Source organism: Mytilus californianus, unplaced genomic scaffold, assembly GCF_021869535.1.
Source record: "Mytilus californianus isolate M0D057914Y unplaced genomic scaffold, xbMytCali1.0.p SCAF_26, whole genome shotgun sequence".
Lineage (NCBI taxonomy): Eukaryota > Metazoa > Mollusca > Bivalvia > Mytilida > Mytilidae > Mytilus > Mytilus californianus.
Genome location: NW_026262675.1, coordinates 1,966,647 through 1,987,243, shown reverse-complemented (window position 1 = coordinate 1,987,243; position 20,597 = coordinate 1,966,647). Strand labels below are relative to the sequence as shown.

The following is a 20,597-nucleotide window of genomic DNA, read 5'->3' as shown; positions in this document are numbered from 1 at the left end:
CCTTGGACAGACCCGTTTAACAAAAATCTTTTGACCGCATCAACCTAAACTGACATTATTTGGTCTTTTTTTCTGCAAATCTATATAGCTGCACAGTAATTCAGTTATAATTTTAGGGAAAGAGGGACTGTAATATACAAGTTACAGCAATATTGGAAAACAATGACCACAAAATTTTGTTTGCATAAATTTATAGTGCCAGCATGTCCTCTTTTTATTCAAAATATTGAATCGTAAACAAATATCAGTAGTTTTCATACCTCAGACTGACTCGTGTAATAAAATCTTTTAACCGCATCAACCAAAAACTGACCATATTTGCTTTTTTTTTTATGTAAATCTATATAGCTGCACAGTAATTCAGTTATAATTTTAGGTCAAGAGGGACTGTAGTATACAAATAACCGCAATATTGGAAATCAATGACCACAAATTTTTTTTCGCATCAATTGAGAGTGCCAGCATTTCCTCTTTTTATTCAAAATATTGCATCGGAAACAAATACCAGTAGTTTTCATACCTCAGACTGACTCGTGTTACAAATTATTTGTCCGCATCATTCAAAACTGACCATATTTGACAGCATCAACCAAAACTGACCATATTTAACCGCATCAACCAAAACTGACCATATTTGCTCTTTTTTATGTGATATTTTTATGTAAGGATGGATTGTATAATACAAATGATAGCAATATTGGAACACAATGACTACCAAATTTTGTTTGCATCAATTTAGAGTGCCAGCATGTCCTCAATTATTCAAAATATTGCATCATAAACAAATATCAGTAGTTTTCATACCTCAGACAGACTGGTATAACAAAATTATTTGTCCGCATCAACCAAAACTGACCATATTTGACAGCATCAACCAAAACTGACCATATGTGACAACATCAACCAAAACTGACCATATTTGCACTTTATTATGTAAATCTTAATATATATATAGCCGCATAGTAAATCACGTATAGTTACATATCACGATGGATTGTATAATTCAAATGACTACAAAAAAAATTCCACATCAATTTAGAGTACCAGCATGTCCTCTTTTTATTCAAATTATTGAATCGTAAACAAATTTCAGTACTTTCGATATATCAGACTGAGTCGTTTTAACAAAAGTATTTGACCGCATCAACCAAAACTGAACATGTTTACACTTTATCATGTAAATATATATGGCCTCATTGTAAACCAATAATATTTCTATGTCAGGACGGATGGTATAATAAAGATGACACCAACTTTGGAACACAATGACTACCATGACTACAAATGTTTGGGTCCGACGACTTACAGAAAAGAGCGACGATTTACAGAAAAGAACAGAAAAGGACCGAAAAGGACCAAAAAGAATAGAAAAGAACCGAAAAGGAAATCTATTTTTTTTTTGCAATCGAAGGAGACTAGCAAATTGCAAAATCATTAAAGTCTATAAATGAAAAGATAGTTTCCAAAAAAACTTTCTTATTAGGTTTTAAACCTTATATTGCGACAGGACTAACTTTACTCTTATTATTACAGGTAGGGTCGGATGCCTATCTTATATACTACAAATAGGGCTATTCAAATGAATTTTGAAAAAGCTCATACATTAATTTATATGTTATATCTATTTAAGTATTTAACAATATCGACTGCATCTTTTATCCGCTTTCTCTTCCCTTTCCCAATCTGGTAGATTTTTTGCCTCTCCAATCTGTATAGACTTAATCAATTTTCTATCTCCATGTGCATTTCCTCACTTTTTTCATTATCCTTAGATCTCTTGTTTAATTTCTCTTTCTACTATCACTTTCTATGCGTCTTACTATCTCTCTAGCACCCTTTCTCATTTAACTTATAAATATATAGACGAACTATTTACATATATATACATATAATTACATTAAATTGCGCACAGGTTTTTACAGAGGATGACCTTGAGGTCACTCCGATGTATTGCTATCGCCTAAATTTCCATTATGCAAATTAGTTTTGGGATTTCAACCGATCTATAAAAATTATAGATCCGCGGTCATTACAAGGGAAAAAAGTGCATTTTTATACCTGCGATTCCGTTCTCCGTTCGTACGATGTTTCATAAAAAAATGGAATCATTTCAGTTGTTGATTTAGTACTGAAAATTTGACTGAATTAAATATTAGATACGGTTTTATATGTTTAATAGGTGTTTAAGAAAGAGGTCAGGTGCTCATGTTCATTCATAAAATTATCGTTCATTCGTGAATTTATCGTAAAATCAAAATCACTACACAGGTCACACAGGTTGTATACGTAGTGTCAAAAGATTACCTGTATAGTATCTAAAAATAGACAAACTTAACTGACTCCCCTTACTGTAGTGTGTGATAATATTTTGTGAGGGAATTCGATGTTTGCTATACCACTGTTCATTTCAACGCACTTTATGACGATACCACTTTATCAATATGAATGAAATTTTTTGCAGTGTTTTAAGAAATAATTTTACTTTAAAATCGCGTATCATTTGTGAACTATTAAATGTTTTACAAGGACGAATTTTCTGTATAAAGTCAATAATTGTGTGAACTTTTGAAGCCCAAACTTTTTATAGCCTTAAATACGCTAATGAAAGATCCGAAAACTATACCCATACAGAACGACATGTTTTTGAAATTGTAGCAAAACTTTTGGTTGACAAATTTTAATTCGTTATTGCATAAATATTAACTTGAAATATCTGTTATTTTCTCCCTACCCAGTTTACCTCTATTACTCATTATGATGTAGACTTGACATTGTTATTGAATCTTATGCAATTTGATTGGATTAAGTTATTATTAGATTACCTTCAAACTGTTCATGCTTTTTCGTACGAGTATATTGATTAAATCAGAGCGTGCATGAATGTGTACAGAAAATTAAATGACCTGCAAACTGGACACTGGACCAGTCCATATTACGTTTTATCAATGAATAGATTTTTTTTTTATTTCCCAAATTACAGGGCCCATAAAGGGCATAAAATCAGATACAATTGATTTACATAATTGGTAACAACAACAATAATAGCGGCATATAAATAGATATTTAGTATATAAGCATTGGTCAGAATCAGATGAACGAAACTTAAGGTATGAAAGGTAACAATTGCCACTTTTTATCTTTTCACATAATTTTCCACATACACATTAGATAAATTATTTTTGATAGCCTATTGCGGAGAAAAAAGAGAAAGTTTACTGTATTAACGTTCTATTCCATTAAATACGCCATTTTTCGAAGATAAATGCAGAAAAACATTTATGAACGGCTACGCCAGGTAAAATTGTTGTTTATCCTAAAAAAAAAATACAATTTTCAGTTTCATTAGAATATTATAATAATAATAAATCCCAAATTTATGTAGTCATTAGATAAAGTCCTTATATGTCCGATCTGCCTATTTTTGGACATCAAAAGACAATACGATCGTTTTAAGGTCAATTTCGTCTACCTCACACAATCTTGTTAGGCACTATAATGAAATGGACCTGAAATTTATTTCACATGTTTCCCGAAAATTGATAAATATCAAAGCAACATAGAGCTGTTTGTTCTAGTTCGTATAATGACAATTTAATGTCATGTTTGTTTGTGATGACCCCCCTTTTCGGGATTGCATCAGAATTATAGTTATCTCGTATCGCATGAGGATGACACATGTCAACTGAGCAATTATGTTTGGGACTTAGTTTTAAGAAATGATGTCAAAGTAACATTATGAAAATATTTTTAGTAAGCTGAAATATATATTTATTTTTTACATGTTTATGTCTCCTTGTAAAATATAAAACATATTTAAAATGATTTCCTGCTAAAGTCTGATATTGATATAAAGTTAAAACCGTCTTGCTTCTCACTAGTCAACACTCCTGTCCTGTCAGGTTTAATTCTTATATATATGGATGAAAAATAAAAGTCCACAAAACATTAACATGGCAGCAATTGCTTTAACAGCCTTTAAGACTTTGATTTTTTTTTACAGAAGAGTGTCCACCATGCACTTGCATTACACTATAATAATAGTAGAATAGTATGATATACAAATAGATGAAAATTATATATACATGCAACCGTAATATTAATATAATATATAACAACAAACCAGTGTATTCTCTGGAACTATTAATATATTAGTATAATAGTCTAAGGTATACTGATTTGTATCACTACAATATAATAGTTATTACGGTGAGGTTGAATTTCCTGTCATTTATTCATCATCCAAGCACGAACTTGTATAAGAAAAAAAAATCTCTGTAAATTAACCTCAGTTTCAGGTATAGAGATGTGATCTGTTTCTGTGACATGTGCTTTTGACCATCCACAAGAACCTGCGGTCATCCGATGTTCAGTACTTCAGTACTTTGATTTTATTTGTTAATAATCTCCATGCACAAGTTATTGCTATTTAAAAAATATAATATGCATATGAACAAATATTTTAATAATAAGATTAAAATCCTTGATAACAAATATAAATGATAATTTATCATACTGGTCCAATTTCAATTTTTTAACTTCGACCAGGCCTTGGAGAAGACATTTTCGAAGAAAGAACTAAAATAACACAGAAGTGTACTTTCTAGCTCATCTAGCCTTAAGCGTCATGCCAAGTATTGTCATTACTTAAAACCATTGGATATCAAAAAACCATTAGATATCTTCTAAGAAACAATTTCGACATTTAAACGAAATATTTTACTAATGATACTGGGAAGATCCATAACTAATTTACAGTTTTTGTGGTCAAACCCAAGTAAGAAATGACCACCACAAAGGAACATAAATAGAACCATACACATAGTACATGCATGCAGGTTGTCAGATACCATCTCGCATATTAAAATCACATCATGCAGAAATGACCTAATGTGTTCCTCTCCTAATTATGAGTTTTGCTGCAATATCCAAAATCAAAGTTGTGGAACATATTTTATTAGAATCGTTGGTAATTCATGCAATTAGTGTCTCCTCCATGAGAGTCTTGAACATTAAAACTAAATATTAAATAAACGACACTGCTAATTTTTAGTGTTTGGTACAGGTTGGCTATCACTGTACAACACAGTTTAACCATGGAAGTATTATATGTCAATATTATACTTCCATGGTTTAACATAGAACCCTATGGGAAAAACAGAGAACTATTTTTGTCAGAAAACACTGTCAAACATCCAAATATACTATCCACACAGATCTGTGTCCACACTTTTATAGTTTTAAAATAAAACGAAAAACGCAGAAAGGGAGAAAAATCAATATTTAAGGACAATTAATATTAAGGAGTTGATTTCCAATTAAGTTATCTTAACATATTTGTTGGTCGTATATGGCTGATCTATTTCCGCTAACATTTTCTTCAAATCTATAATACTTTTCAATAGTCAAAAATCAAGTTTACAGTTTATTTAATAGTCAAAAATCAAGTTTACAGTTTATTTAATAGTCAAAAATCAAGTTTACAGTTTATTTATTTAATGACAATTAGTCGCATCTGGGACTTACATGAATAATACAGTCTCTTGGTCACAGGTTGAAGTCCTTCATTTCTATTTAAATTCAAAGACTAATTGCTAGTTTTATTTAAAAACAACAACATTATTTTATTAAAATACTTATTGTATTTCGATACTATGCGAATAAAAGTCTTTGATGTGTAAATCAAAAGGCACAGTTTGTTTTATGGTGTATAACAGGAGTGATTTATATTGTACAGTGTGCAAATGATTACTTGTACATATACAAAATATTTTTTTTAACTGAAAACCAAGTTATAATACTGTCTTTTTTTTTTTTTGGTGTCCACATATCCCTATAAAATGTACAATCTAAGTTACAGTTATGCGTTCATTTATTACGAGGTATTGTTAACAATATCAAAATTTCGTGTGTATATAAATATGAAATAAATATATGTATGCCCTTTTTGGTTCCTTTTCGGTTCTTTTCTGTACTTTTTGGTCCTTTTCGGTCCTTTTCTGTTCTTTTCTGTTAATCGTCGCTCTTTTCTGTAAATCGTTGGACCGCAAAAGTTTGTCCACATCAATTTAGAGTGCCATTATTTCCTCTCTGTACATGCTGTATCCATAATAATGAACCGTCACTAAAGTCAGTGGTTCGTGATGGTTTGTTGTTTTAAACAAAACTATTTAACAGCATCATCCAACACTCACATGACTCTTGGAACAATATATATATGTTCCTGCATGACTGATTCATATACTTTAAAATGAAAAGTACATGTATGAGAAGTTTTCTTCTTGGAATAGTATACTGTTAATATGTTTTGAAGAAGGCAAAGAAGAATGATTGATTTTGTGTGTAGCCTATTTTCGTCCAGGGGCAAATGTTTCATTCATGTTCAGATCGAGTATATTTTTCTGACGTCCCAGACTCCCAGATATCATTTATAATCGTTATGGATAAGTCTGTCTAAATTGACGAGATGGTGCAAATTTACATACAGTGGAGATCACTTCTAACCTCTCATTAGAACTGTCAGAATAATCTGTCATAGAACTGTTCTAAACTGTCCTAGAACTGTTCTAAGTAGAACTGTCAGAATCAGTTCTAGGTAGAACTGACCAAATTAGTTCTAGGTAGAACTGACAGGATCAGTTCTAGGGTAGAACTGTCTAAAACTGTTCTAGGTAGAACTGTCCAAATAAGTTCTAGTCGTAGAACTGTCAGCAGAACTGACCAATTCAGTTCTAGGTAGAACTGACCAAATCAGTTCTAGGTTAGAACTGTTCTAGCTAGAACTGTCTAAAAGATGTCAGGATGAAAGTTCTACATACTGTCCTAGAACATTTCTCCTGACAGATTCTGACAGATTTGATGAGAGGTTAGAAGTGATCTCCACTGTACTTATACAACACGTATTTCATTAATATCCCATAATTCATCCACTGTACAATTTTCGTTTGAACATTTGTCAAAAAAGAATCTTAAATCATGAATGTAAATCCAAGCCAAACAAGGTAAATTACGATTAAAATTCCATGAATTAAATGCAGAGTTATATTTAGGAAGAGACTGTTAAAAACGGGGAACGAAGTAAGGTAAACCATGATGTTTATATGCAATCATATAAAAATATTTCTCCGATGAGTTGGATAACCTTTCTATCCGCTTCGATATTTGTAACGTTACATGTAACGTTTGATCAGTAAAAATATAGAAAATCTGCTATTATACAGTAAAGTAATTGGAACTGATTTTTTTTCTAAATTCTAAGATACCCTTACTGCAGTGACGTCATTTAGAACTGTTCTACAGTCCTGACTGATTTAGTCAGGTCTGCTGACAGTTCTACGGTTAGAACTGATTTGTACAGTTCTAACTAGAACAGTTTTAGACATTTCTACCCTAGAACTGATCCTGACAGTTCTACCTAGAACTGATTTAGTCAGTTCTACCTAGAACTGATTCTGACAGTTCTACTTAGAACAGTTCTAGGGTAGAACAGTTCTAGGGTAGAACTGTTCTTGGTAGAACTGTTCTAGGACAGTTTAGAACAGTTCTATGACAGATTATTCTGACAGTTCTAATGAGAGGTTAGAAGTGATCGCCACTGTAGATAATTTCCGGATTTATCTTGTTTACAAGAGCTGGTACGAGGTAATTGCTATAGAAAATTGCCTTCAGTTCATCTGGAAAATCGCGAATATAAATGTGAAAATGTATGGTCAATGAAAGGAAGAAATTAGTTAATACGGTATAATGATATTCAATACTTTCGACTGGGGCGTTTCTTCTGTCAGTCCAACTTGTTCAAGAGACTTTTACTGCAGGAAATAAAAAATTGCAGAATCAACATGACCAAATGCCGGTTTACTGGCAATGGTAATCCAGATAGAGAGTTCGATATCTAACGTAGTTGAAATAAAAGTAAAAAAGCTGCACGTCAACAGTAATTACTATTCGAAGTATGCATTACTTAATTCTTGATATGAAAATGCAAGGATGTTTTCTAGCCAAAGGGCCAAGCATTCTCCATTTTCTTTTCTTTTTTCTTTTTATTTTTTTTGCCAAAAATTCAGATGAGGCAATTGCCTCGTCTGCCTCAACGGTAGTTACGGCCCTGTGCACTTTTGACCTTGCATGTACTCTCATTTTTAAAAAATTCATGCTATTTCAGTGAAATATTGAAAAATGAAATATTCTGAGTGGATTGAGTCTCAAAACACATTTGAGGGAACATTTGCCTTGAAATAGGGCTCTACCATGAATAATAGGCAGAGCAAGTCATACTCAGTGTTTTGGGGAGTTTTTTTCTGTCTTTTTCTCCTTATTTCCTATACTTGGCTATACAAGAAAACTTTTTCCTAAGTATTTCTTTAAGAAATATACAGTAGTAAGTAAATGAAATGATTTTTGAAACTGTAAAAGCAAATTATTCACTACAAGAGAGCCGTTATATGTCCCTCTCCAGAACGCGGCGTAAACAAGTTTTACGTAAGGACTTATTGAAACCTCCATGGAGTCTGTAAACAGTAATTCATTCAGCTTGAACACTTCAACTATTCATTTATTATCCTATTTCTTACATAAATGTGTGATAATTACCCCAAAATTTTGATTTATTAGCCAAAAAAAACAATTTTGAGAGAATGAGAGGTATAAAGGGACAAAAAGCCTAAACTAGTAATTGCTTGCATCCATTTCATTTGAACTTTGGTGGAAAGTTGTCTCATTGGCAATCATACCACATCTCCTTATTTTTATATTTTTTATTATAATGAAAACAAAGAAGTGCATTAATGGTGTTTATCCTCTTATAGTCATCTTTTGTATCATTTTCAACGGTTTTTATGCAGACGAGATAAATATTTGATCATTCATTGGTCTTTATCATGCTGCAGCGTACTTTGGGTTTTTCGATGAAATTTTGATTATACTAAATTTCTATCAAACAACTGAACTGATTATGACAAAACTTGACAGCAAATGCTTGAAATAACCAGATTTCAAAGAAAAATAAAATCAAATTCGGTTTATTCAAGAAAAATGTGTTCTTTACAATAGAAATTTTGCCTTCGAAAGCTTTTGCAGAAGAATAACTGTTTAGTCGAGAACAGTATACAGTCATGCTTCAAGCAATGCGGTATAAGTCGATAGTTTGTGTGAATTTTGGTAGCCACACTGATTAAAAATTATTTTGATACGGCAAAAAGTAACTTTACTTCTATCTTACTTGAAATAACCAATAAAGTTTTCCTTTCGTTATTTATCAACGAAAAAAATTGCATTAGAAGCTTGTCAACTTATAAGCTGTAAACCTTTGCTATGTATTGACAGACAGATTTGAGTGAACATATATAATACACACATAATATAAAGCTCTCAGTTTTCATTCACCCACAAACTCTAGAGCATGCAATTTCCCGTAATCTACCAATTTTCAACAACTAAGCTTTCGAGCACACTGGTCAACTCATTTATTTTAGTTCATTTATATGTTTTGGAGTTTAGTATGACGTCCATTTTCACTGAACTAGTACACATTTTTATTTAAGGGCCAGCTGCGGACCACCTCCGGGTGCGGGATTTTCTCGCTGCGTTGAAGACCCATTGGTGGCCTTCGGCTGTTATCTGCTTTTTGGCCGGGTTGTTGTCTCGTTGACATATTCCCCATTTCCATTCTCAATTTTATCATTGTCCTGGAAACGTTCAATTTTGATTAAAAAATAAAAGACCATATTTTGTTGTAATATAAGTGCTAAAAAATCTTTGATACGATATCACTTGATATTGTTTTACTTGAATCTGTGTTTTTGTCGTCTTCTGTGCCTGTATTATTAATATTATTATGGAGGTGTTTTTTTTATTGCATGCTTTTTATGCTCAGGCGACAGGTCACATTGTATGGACATTATTTTAATTATGTACCGTTAATGTCTAGACATTTTAGGTCAAATATCGTTAAAGTCTAGAACGTTTCACTATAAAGCATAAGAAAAATATTTAAAAACTGAAATCATTTTACTTTTCTACAGTTTTCCCTATTTTTCTCTGTCTGGGGACAGGAAGCAAGTATATTATTGTATATATAATTGGAATCATTTTGACATTTCATTTCAAAGGATTGATAACTTGACGTCCCCTGTCAGAAACCTTGTAAGTAGTTGCTTTTTAATCGTATCTTGGAGTTTATGTACCCTTCGGAATATGAAGTTGACGGCAGACCTTGAGCAAGTCTTTGTTTCATTTATCTATATTTTGTCTAGACTCGGTACGATTTAGAGTTTGAAACATGGAGAGCTATAGACATATATCTTTTGCCGACAATATGTTAACCTCTAATTTTCCTGTCTTTTGTGAACATTAACACATTTTTCTTATTCCTATAAACTGGTTTACAAAAGACATGATAGATGGAAAAGCATTTTCCATATATAAAAGAAAAAAATCATAAGTCGAAGAAAAACAGACAACGTCATGGATGCACGGTACCAAGCTTAAACCATTGTTTTCTTTTCAAAACCATTTATCTAAGGCAAAAACGCGAAATTTTGAAATCGTAATGTTATTGATTTGAAAATTTTTTTTTAAACAAAAATTACAAAAGCCGATACCATGCCTCGTTCACACGTACATTTAATTCGAATTGAACGCGAATCGAATTTGCTAATCGCGTCCACACTCTTCTTTTTTTTTTAATTCGAATCGAATTCGATTAGGCTAATTCGCATTATCCAATTTGCATTAGAAATGCGTTTTCGTTAATGCGAATTAGTTAATTCGCTTCAATTCGAATTAAACTGTGGTGTGGACACTTTCTAAATTGTAATTTGAATTACCCGAAAATGTGCTTGGACGGACAAATTAAAAGAATATCATCATTATTTCTTGATCTTTAAAATTAAAAGCGTACTACTTATAATTCGTGTCCGCGAAAATATCATAGTCGAAAATCATAATGATGTTTTTTTTTCGTTTAACAATCATGGTTTGTGCAAACTAACAGGAAAAAAATGATCTTTGAAAAAATAGGAAAAGCCTAGCCCTGTTGTTGAAATGAGAAGAAAAAATGGTTCCGATAAATGTTATATCTGATCAAGAGAGCAAGTTTGGAGATATGTTTGGATCTAAAATGGTTGTTTTGTTTTCTTTATTATAATTGATTAATTGATAATGCGAATTAAAAGTTAACGTCGTTCGGACAGTAAAGCGAATTTGACTCGCATTGCAATTCGTATTAGAATTTATCTTCGGACGTAAAACGTTTCGAATACGAATTAAACTAATTGGATTTGGTTAGAATCGAATTCGAACTATCTGTGAACACAGCATTAGAACTTCAAATATAAACATGGTCTGATTAGAATTTTGAGTCCCTTTGTAGATATTTGAAAACAAAATTCTCATCTTTCAAATTTAGTGCCGATTCGTGCCTTCGTTTTTTCCCGCAAACTAAATATGACCCCTGTGTTCAATAACACGATATTTTCTCACTTTTTAATTTGGTTAGATTTTCTGATTCATATGCATTTGTTTAGCACAATAAAGTTTTTCATTAGATAATTTATCATTTTTTCCATTTTATCATATTTGATGTAAAATAAGAGTTCAAACTTGTGTATAGTTTCTTTTGTCGTCTAGTATATATGAAATTAAAAATACTAAAATGGCAAAAACAGACCTTCGCTTGTTACGTCAGTTACATATGTATGCATGTGTCAGTATTGCATAATTGACAACCCTTGTTGTCCACCTTGATAGCTACATGAAATATGGCTACATGCATCAATGGGTGTAGACAATCATGGGTTACAGTATATAACCCAGGCGAAAACCTTCATTGGACAGAACATCTCAACACTCCACCTAAGTAAGTACTCTGTAATATTAAGGTTGTCGCTTGAAACCGTACAAGATTTTTTTTCTTGAACTTTTTATGTTACTAGTATTTTAAAGTTGTCCATACAAATGATCATGTTATTATAAATATAACGAATAAAACATTAATTTATCCTGGTTCTCATTCGAACTTTACTAGAAAGTCTAACTTTAAAAATGAAATTGTTCTATAGGTGAATGTAAAATACTTTCTTATAATTAGCGTGTTGATCTTAAAAAAGTTGAATACTCGTTTAGTAACGATAAAACCATAATTCTGATATTGTAAAATTGTGCACGACTTCAGCCAAAAATGATAAGTAAAAAATATCCTACAGAAAGATAGATAGTGTATCGCGTCACCCTTTAAATTTCTTACGAATAGTGTTTAGTTATTTGGCTTTTACTGATTATACAGTATTATCATATATACTTTCACTGACTGTCTCCTTGTATTATACAATATATATTAACAGCGGCAATATAAAAAATATGATAATCATACATGATAGATTATTTTAAGCACAACTTGCATTTAGCAGAATTGACTTTCTTGCAAACTAATTTACATAAAGATTCCATGTCAACGCTTTGCTAAAATTAGACTAAGTGACTGTATCTTAATCAGATACATGTAGTTAGTTTTGTTGACGTCTTAAATATTATTTTCAATTTGCAACGATGTACAATCTATGAAAAAAATAGATGTTGGGTAAATGTTAATGAAACATTACAGTCAATTGACGACAAATTCATATTCAATATGTCAACTTTTAAATGGCCCCGAATGTCAGAAAGTAGTAAATAAAACAAAGAGTATTAGATATCTAATGGCCTGTCATTAATACCGAATTCTGTTCAGGAAAATTAAATAAACAACTGAATATGAAATAAAATAGAATACATAATAATCAAAATAAACAAAGAGCAACAACAACAAAAATATCATTTAGATATAACTAAAGACATCTCCCCTTTCCCCTTCTTCAATTTAATATCAATCATTGGAACAATAAAAGGAACACAGAAGAACACATAGTAAAGTTCTTTTATGTATATTTTCAGAACAATCACCATGCTTAGATTCGTCGCTCTTGCTCTCTGTGCCTCAATGGCTTTCGGAATGGGATATGGAGGTGGATATGGCGGCGGATATGGGTCCGGTATTCAAATCGGTGGATACGGAAAGAACTATGGTGGTTATGGACATAGTGGATCCGGACTAGATTTCGGATATGGGGGACACGGGCTTGACTTAGGATATGGTGGATATGGAAGTGGAAACATCGGATTTGGAAAAGGATACGGTATCGGAGGTGGACAAGGATTCGGTGGACAAGGATACGGTATCGGAGGTGGACAGGGATACGGTATTGGAGGTGGACAAGGATTCGGTATTGGAGGTGGACTAGGACACGGTATTGGAGGTGGATATGGAATTGGACAAATCGGATTTGGAAAAGGACAGGGTATTGGTGGTGGATTTGGTAGAGGATTCGGTGGTAAAGGAAAATATGGTTAGTATGTGTTACATGAACACTTATATCAATAAGTAAGTAGTATGTATATTTTTTGGCTAAGCTTAATTTCCTTAAACAAAACAAATGAACATTGATTTCCATTAATTTATTAGAGACATTCCATATTGATTTTATTTATACGGGCCTATAAAAATAAAATGAAATTTTAAAAATGGCATTTAAAGCATATTGTTGGAATTTAATCAGGTCATTTGGATTGTAAAATATAAATGAATATTGAAAAAAAAATACCAATTTAACTTGCACCTGCTTTTACTACGTACAGATCTTAACGCATATTATTTTCTATTTCAGCTCAATATTGAGGAACCCAGTAATCAGAACCAAATCCAAAGTAACAATGAAAATAAATAAATCATCCGGACCGGTACTTAATCAGTTTTCTTGTCTTTTTCAAACAAAAATTAACTGCAGTCAAATTTTCAAGTTACACTTGTAACCGAATTATAACTTTACCTAATGTAGATCTGCTTACACTTACCAACCTGAGGTCATCCCCAGTTTTTTGAAAGGTTCGTGTTGCTCAGTCATAAGTTTTCTCTGTTGAGTTTTGTAGACTGGTGTTTGTCTATTTGTCATTTTTCGTGTTTTGTCATGGTTTAGTTAAATTTTCCGACAAAGTACATATATTGTATATTTATGAAATCATGGAAATATACATGCAGCATACTCGATTGTGACATCACCGAATTAGAATTATTGCATAATGTGTACTTACTTTGTTTAACACGACGGATACCACATGCATAGCAGGAACCGATTACCCTTACCCGCCGAAGATCATCCCCGGTATTTTCTCAGTCATCAGTTTTCGTAGACTGCTTGTTTGTCTTTTAGTCATTTTTCGTGTTTTGTCATGGTTTTGTCGGTTTCACTTCCATATAAATTTTTATTGACCCTTTGTTATCTTCTGCCACTTTTTGTAATTATAGATTTTATAATTATAGAATAACTAATCGATTATTTCAATATAGAAAAATGTTCAACGAGTGACCGAACAACACATTTATTCACGAATGCGCTACTTTAAATATCAGTGTTTTTCTGTCACGAGCTGAATATTTTTCGTGTTTGAATTCTACGATTAGTTATTCTTTTATTACATTGGCCATAGGGTTATTGATATAAAGTAAAGTTTAAGAAACAAGGAACAAGGAACTATTTTTTTCTACGCATTCACAAGCTGATTTTATGCAACGCCATCGCCAATGTCTTAACAGCACCCATTGTTGTATGACATTAGAGAAGTGAAACTATCGTACTTATTTCACATGTGAATTTATCGAAATTTCGGTATTTCATTGCAACCAATGTAATAAATCCCGATATTGTCTCCAAAAGATAGGAGAAAGGGACATTCAAACTCATTAGTTGAAAATAACTGACAACGCCATGGCAAAAAAAACAACTCAAAAGACAAACAACTGTACTCGAAACACAAAATAGAAAACTAAAGACTGAGCAACACGAACTCCATCAAAAACCGGGGGTGATCTCGGGTGCTCAGGAAGTATAAATTATGTTTAATTTGATACAAGTTGTCCCATACCATTGTACAAAGGAGTAGCTCTGGTTTGCTGCAATACAGATCTTGAATTCGAAGTACTTTATGAGTTCACCCTCATATCATTGTCTTTTTGTCATCTTTCGTGTTTTGTCATGGTTTAGTCGGTTTCCCTTCCAAATATTTTTTTAGATTGATGAATCCCGATATCGACTCTAAACTATGTTTTGATACAAGTTGTCCCATACCTTTATCTAAAGGAGCAACTATGGTTTCCTGCAATACAGATCTTAGATGCGATGTACTTTATCTGTTAACCCTCATACCATTATCGAAATGAGTTATATTGGTTTGCTGTAGGGAATATCTAGGATAAAAAGCCTTTTACAAGTTGCCCATTCCCTTTTCTAAAGAAGGTGTATTGGTTTGTTGCAGAACAGATCTAAAATTAAGAGTGCTATGCGGGGAAAAACGTACCTTGTTTAAATGAGTTGCATTAGTTTGCTGTAATGTAGAATGAGAAGTATTATATCAATTAAGTCAGACCACTTTGTCTAAAGATGTTATATTGGTCTACTGCATAACAGATATAGTAAGGTATACTAATAATAGACTACGAAAACACAGGTACGAGAAACACAAAACAAATTAATGTTATCGTATCAAAGAATGCCCGTAGTTTCTGCAAGTATTTTCAAATGTTTTTATCTGCTATCATAGAAATTACCTTCAAAAACTTTTGCAGTAGAATAACTGGTCAGTTGAGAACAGTAGAAAAGTAATTCTTCAATCAATGCGGTATAAAGTCAATAGTTTGTTTATTTCGGTAACCACACTGACTAACAATTATTTTGAAACGGCAAACAAATAACTTTAAAGCTATCTTACTTGAAGTAACCAATGCATATGGGCAAACTTTCATTATTTATCGAAACAAAAAAATGCATTAGTATAAGCTGTAACCCTTTGCTATGTATTGATATACAAATTTGAGTGAAAATGTAATGATACACACATAATATAAAGCTCTTTCCATTCATACACAAAATTCTTAAGCATGATACAATTCCCCGAAATCTACAAATTTCCAACAACTAAGCTTCCGAGCAGACCGATCAACGCTTTGTCCTTGGAACTTTCAATTCATATTAAAAACTGGAAGGACCATATTTTACAGACAAAAACAAGACTTTTTGTATATATCATAACAAACTGGATATCGGTACTGCATGCAAAAGGTAACACAGATCTGCTGAACACGAGGGCAAACTCCATTGTGTCTCAATGGCAATCGGACTACAGACAAAAATCTACTGTACACGATATTGAAAACAATTGATTTTAATGAAAATCATGGACACAAATCATATTGTATCTGCTGGGCATGTTTTATTGGTCTTTTCTGTATATCTCCAGAATGTCTTCTGGTGAAGAGTTCAAAAAATGAATCTGGACCTCTTCTGGATATATATTCTCTAGAAGAAGCAATAAAACACGATTCAATTTGCCGTCGAATACAGCAGAATTGTTTTATGTTGAATGACATAAATGAAGTTTGCGATGATTTATTAAACAATTTAGTTACGTCAGTCCGTTAGGTATACATGACTGCAATAGTCTTTTCTGTTTTGGCATTGATGTAATTATATAATAAGTGTAAAAACAAACAAAATTGGTTGAATGAAATCGCTGTGTTCGTGACATTTTTTCTTTATGCTTTCCTAACTTAATTAAGCTAAACAAATCCAGCTAAAAGCCCCGACTATTTGATTTTCAGGACTAATCTTAAACTGTACAAAAATTTGTCAATGATTTGTATGGTATATGATCGAAAAGGACATCTTGTCTATTAAACATTTTTAAAGTAACCAAACTGGATTATTTTTGTATATAAAAGATATCGCAGAGTTATCAAAATCTTTTTTTCCCTAGTGATTCTTACTATTATTCCTACATGTATTGCAAAATACCAAAACTATGCCGGTCCTTGCAAAATTTCGATGGTCTAAATCTTCGGACCACCAATTTTCGAGAACCTTAATTGTATATGTATATAAGGTCATGGCGTTTCTCAAACTGTTTTTAACTAAATCCGTTGGTTGTGTACTGATTATTACTTTAGTCTGGGAGAACATGATTTATTTGTTAGTTGTAATTGGCTTTGAACAAGCTTTCAGTGCCTGTAAATACTCTTATTTCGTTGCTTTGTGTCTTTTATCTTACTGTTAGTTAGTTGTTTTGTTGTGTCTCCTACCGATCTTTTGATTTAATCCAATTGGAACTGATTTTTACAGTTTGTTCTTTTACACTACTCTCCCAGTAAAGGGACGGGTTGAGCGCTTACAAACATGTTTACCTTGCTATATTCTTTATGAGCCTGTTGTTCAATGGTTGTCGTTGGTTCATGTCTGTCGACTCATGTTTGATTTTTTGTAAATTGTTTTGTAAAATATAATAAACCGTTAGTTTTTTCGTTGGAATTGTTTCACATTTTTCATGTCGGGGCCTTTTAAAGCCGACTGTACGGTGTGGATTTTTGTCATTGTTGAAGGCCGCACGGTTGCTTATAATCATTGCTAACATCCACTTCATTTGAACTCCGGTGAATAGTTGCTTCATTTGCAATCAAATCACATCTCCTTATTTATATATGATATACCTGAATTTCAAACTCGTGTTTTCCTAAACATGCATGAAATATTTGTCACTTGACGTTAAAAATAAGCAATCAGCAATCAATCAATTTAAACTCGTGTTAAACAAGGGGAAAACCATTTTATATTTATTCTTTGGGTGTGGGGTGTGGTGGGGGACAGGAGGATTTTGAATATGAATATGGGTGTCTGGTAAGAGATGAAAAAATAGGTAGCCTTAGCGACAGATTAAAATGAATAATAAATCCGCAAAAAACTTCCTGACCGCTCCCCTCCCAAGAATATCAAATAGTCGTCCCCTTACTGTTATTGTTAGTGTAGTTCTTATATAATAAGCTTATCGTCCCTACAATGATATCCCACTAAGGCTGCCATACCATAAACACGTTTAGCACACAGCTCACTTTCTTTATATCTGCATTCATAAATTTATTAATGTCATTTGGACTAAACGACGCCATGTTTGTTATGTACCTCTGTCGTCTAGTCTACCTATTTAAAACGAAGATGTAGAAGATAGACAGCAGATCTTCCTAATGCAAAAAAAAACCAAACAAAAATGGGCCTGTTCTGGCTCACTACAGAAGAACAAAAAAAAAACACGCCCCTGGAGTGATAGCCGGTAATATGGGTACACAATTTATCTGTTTTTGGTCTATTTTACTTGTATATGTGGTTTTGTCGTCTGCTACATGTACGCATATATTATGGAGGATTTTTTACAGGTAAAAATATAGTTGTGTTCGTCATAAATTTCTTGCCTACCCTGTCACATGAAATTGTATACATGGTACCAAGCTAAATTCCCACTTGATGTAATATTTACAGAGTGCTGTTTTTCTCATCAAATTATTGATTTAAGGAAAAAACGCAAATCTCATTCATTCGTAATTTTATCCATAATTTAAAAAAAAAACCGATAGATTAAAACTGATTTCTTATCTTAAAAACTGGGTGTCATCAACTTTTATCATCTTTTCCTGCAAATTAAATGTAATCCTTATCTTCAATATCTTGGTATTGTCTCACTTTCGAACTGAATCATATAGTTCAGACTTGTCGTTTCTTTTGTTGACTAGTATATAGAGATTATAGTCAGCCGATTTTGATTTTTTCATTTTCAGATTGGAATGATACAACATTGGCGGTTACACAAACTAACACTTTTAGATATGCAAATCATTTTGGGGTAGTGGTCTCTTCTCTATCGTCGAAAGCCGTACACATAACTGATACAGCAACCTAACGACGCAAATAACAAAAGACATCTAGAGTTAAACCTATTGGAACTGATTTTTACAGTTTGTTCTTTTACACTACTCTCCCAATTAAGGGAAGGGTTGAGCGCTTACAAACATGTTTACCTTGCTATATTCTTTATGAGCCTGTTGTTCAATGGTTGTCGTTGGTTCATGTCTGTCGACTCATGTTTGATCTTTTGTAAATTGTTTTGTAAAATATATTAAACCGTTAGTTTTTTCGTTGGAATTGTTTCACATTTTTCATGTCGGGGCCTTTTAAAGCCGACTATACGGTGTGGATTTTTGTCATTGTTGAAGGCCGCACGGTTGCTTATAATCATTGCTTACATCCACTTCATTTGAACTCCGGTGAATAGTTGCTTCATTTGCAATCAAATCACATCTCCTTATTTATATATGATATACCTGATTTTCAAACTCGTGTTTTCCTAAACATGCATGAAATATTTGTCACTTGACGTTAAAAATAAGCAATCAGCAATCAATCAATTTAAACCCGTGTTAAACAAGGGGAAAACCATTTTATATTTATTCTTTGGGTGTGGGGTGTGGTGGGGGACAGGAGGATTTTGAATATGAATATGGGTGTCTGGTAAGAGATGAAAAAATAGGTAGCCTTAGCGACAGATTAAAATGAATAATAAATCCGCAAAAAACTTCCTGACCGCTCCCCTCCCAAGAATATCAAATAGTCGTCCCCTTACTGTTATTGTTAGTGTAGTTCTTATATAATAAGCTTATCGTCCCTACAATGATATCCCATTAAGGCTGCCATACCATAAACACGTTTAGCACACAGCTCACTTTCTTTATATCTGCATTCATAAATTTATTAATGTCATTTGGACTAAACGACGCCATGTTTGTTATGTGCCTCTATCGTCTAGTCTACCTTTTTAAAACGAAGATGTAGAAGATAGACAGCAGATCTTCCTAATGCAAAAAAAAAACAAACAGAAATGGGCCTGTTCTGGCTCACTACAGAAGAACAAAAAAAAAAACACGCCCCTGGAGTGATAGCCGGTAATATGGGTACACAATTTATCTGTTTTTGGTCTATTTTACTTGTATATGTGGTTTTGTCGTCTGCTACATGTACGCATATATTATGGAGGATTTTTTACAGGTAAAAATATAGTTGTGTTCGTCATAAATTTCTTGCCTACCCTGTCACATGAAATTGTATACATGGTACCAAGCTAAATTCCCACTTGATGTAGTATTTACAGAGTGCTGTTTTCTCATCAAATTATTGATTTAAGGAAAAAACGCAAATCTCATTCATTCGTAATTTTATCCATAATTTAAAAAAAAACCGATAGATTAAAACTGATTTCTTATCTTAAAAACTGGGTGTCATCAACTTTTATCATCTTTTCCTGCAAATTAAATGTAATCCTTATCTTCAATATCTTGGTATTGTCTCACTTTCGAACTGAATCATATAGTTCAGACTTGTCGTTTCTTTTGTTGACTAGTATATAGAGATTATAGTCAGCCGATTTTGATTTTTCATTTTCAGATTGGAATGATACAACATTGGCGGTTACCCAAACTAACACTTTTAGATATGCAAATCATTTTGGGGTAGTGGTCTCTTCTCTATCGTCGAAAGCCGTACACACAACTGATACAGCAACCTAACGACTCAAATAACAAAAGACATCTAGAGCTAAACCTACAGTCTTTTGTTATTACCGGAGTCTATGAAAAATGTCAAGCTATAAATAGCTCCAAGTATTAAGTTATAAATAAATAAAAAGAAAATATATCACAG

The 20,597-nt window shown here is 32.6% G+C and overlaps 1 protein-coding gene across 34 annotated transcripts in view; it reads left to right on the top strand.

Moving 5' to 3' along the window:
• LOC127732661 (acanthoscurrin-2-like) overlaps positions 1 to 20,597 on the top strand; it is a 72,073-nt gene that overhangs the window by 9,111 nt on the left and 42,365 nt on the right. For 15 of the 34 annotated variants that reach the window (XM_052241787.1, XM_052241798.1, XM_052241783.1 and 12 more), the window contains exons 1-2: positions 11,739 to 11,851; positions 12,925 to 13,286. The exons of 6 other annotated variants lie outside the window; for them this stretch is intronic. In XM_052241787.1, the coding sequence (XP_052097747.1) occupies positions 11,754 to 11,851; positions 12,925 to 13,286 (460 nt within the window). In that variant the 5' untranslated portion in view covers positions 11,739 to 11,753. Of the gene's footprint in view, positions 1 to 11,738; positions 11,852 to 12,924; positions 13,377 to 13,694; positions 13,771 to 20,597 lie in introns of those variants that run through there. 13 more of the 34 variants (XM_052241800.1, XM_052241801.1, XM_052241791.1 and 10 more) reach the window with 4 other exon arrangements.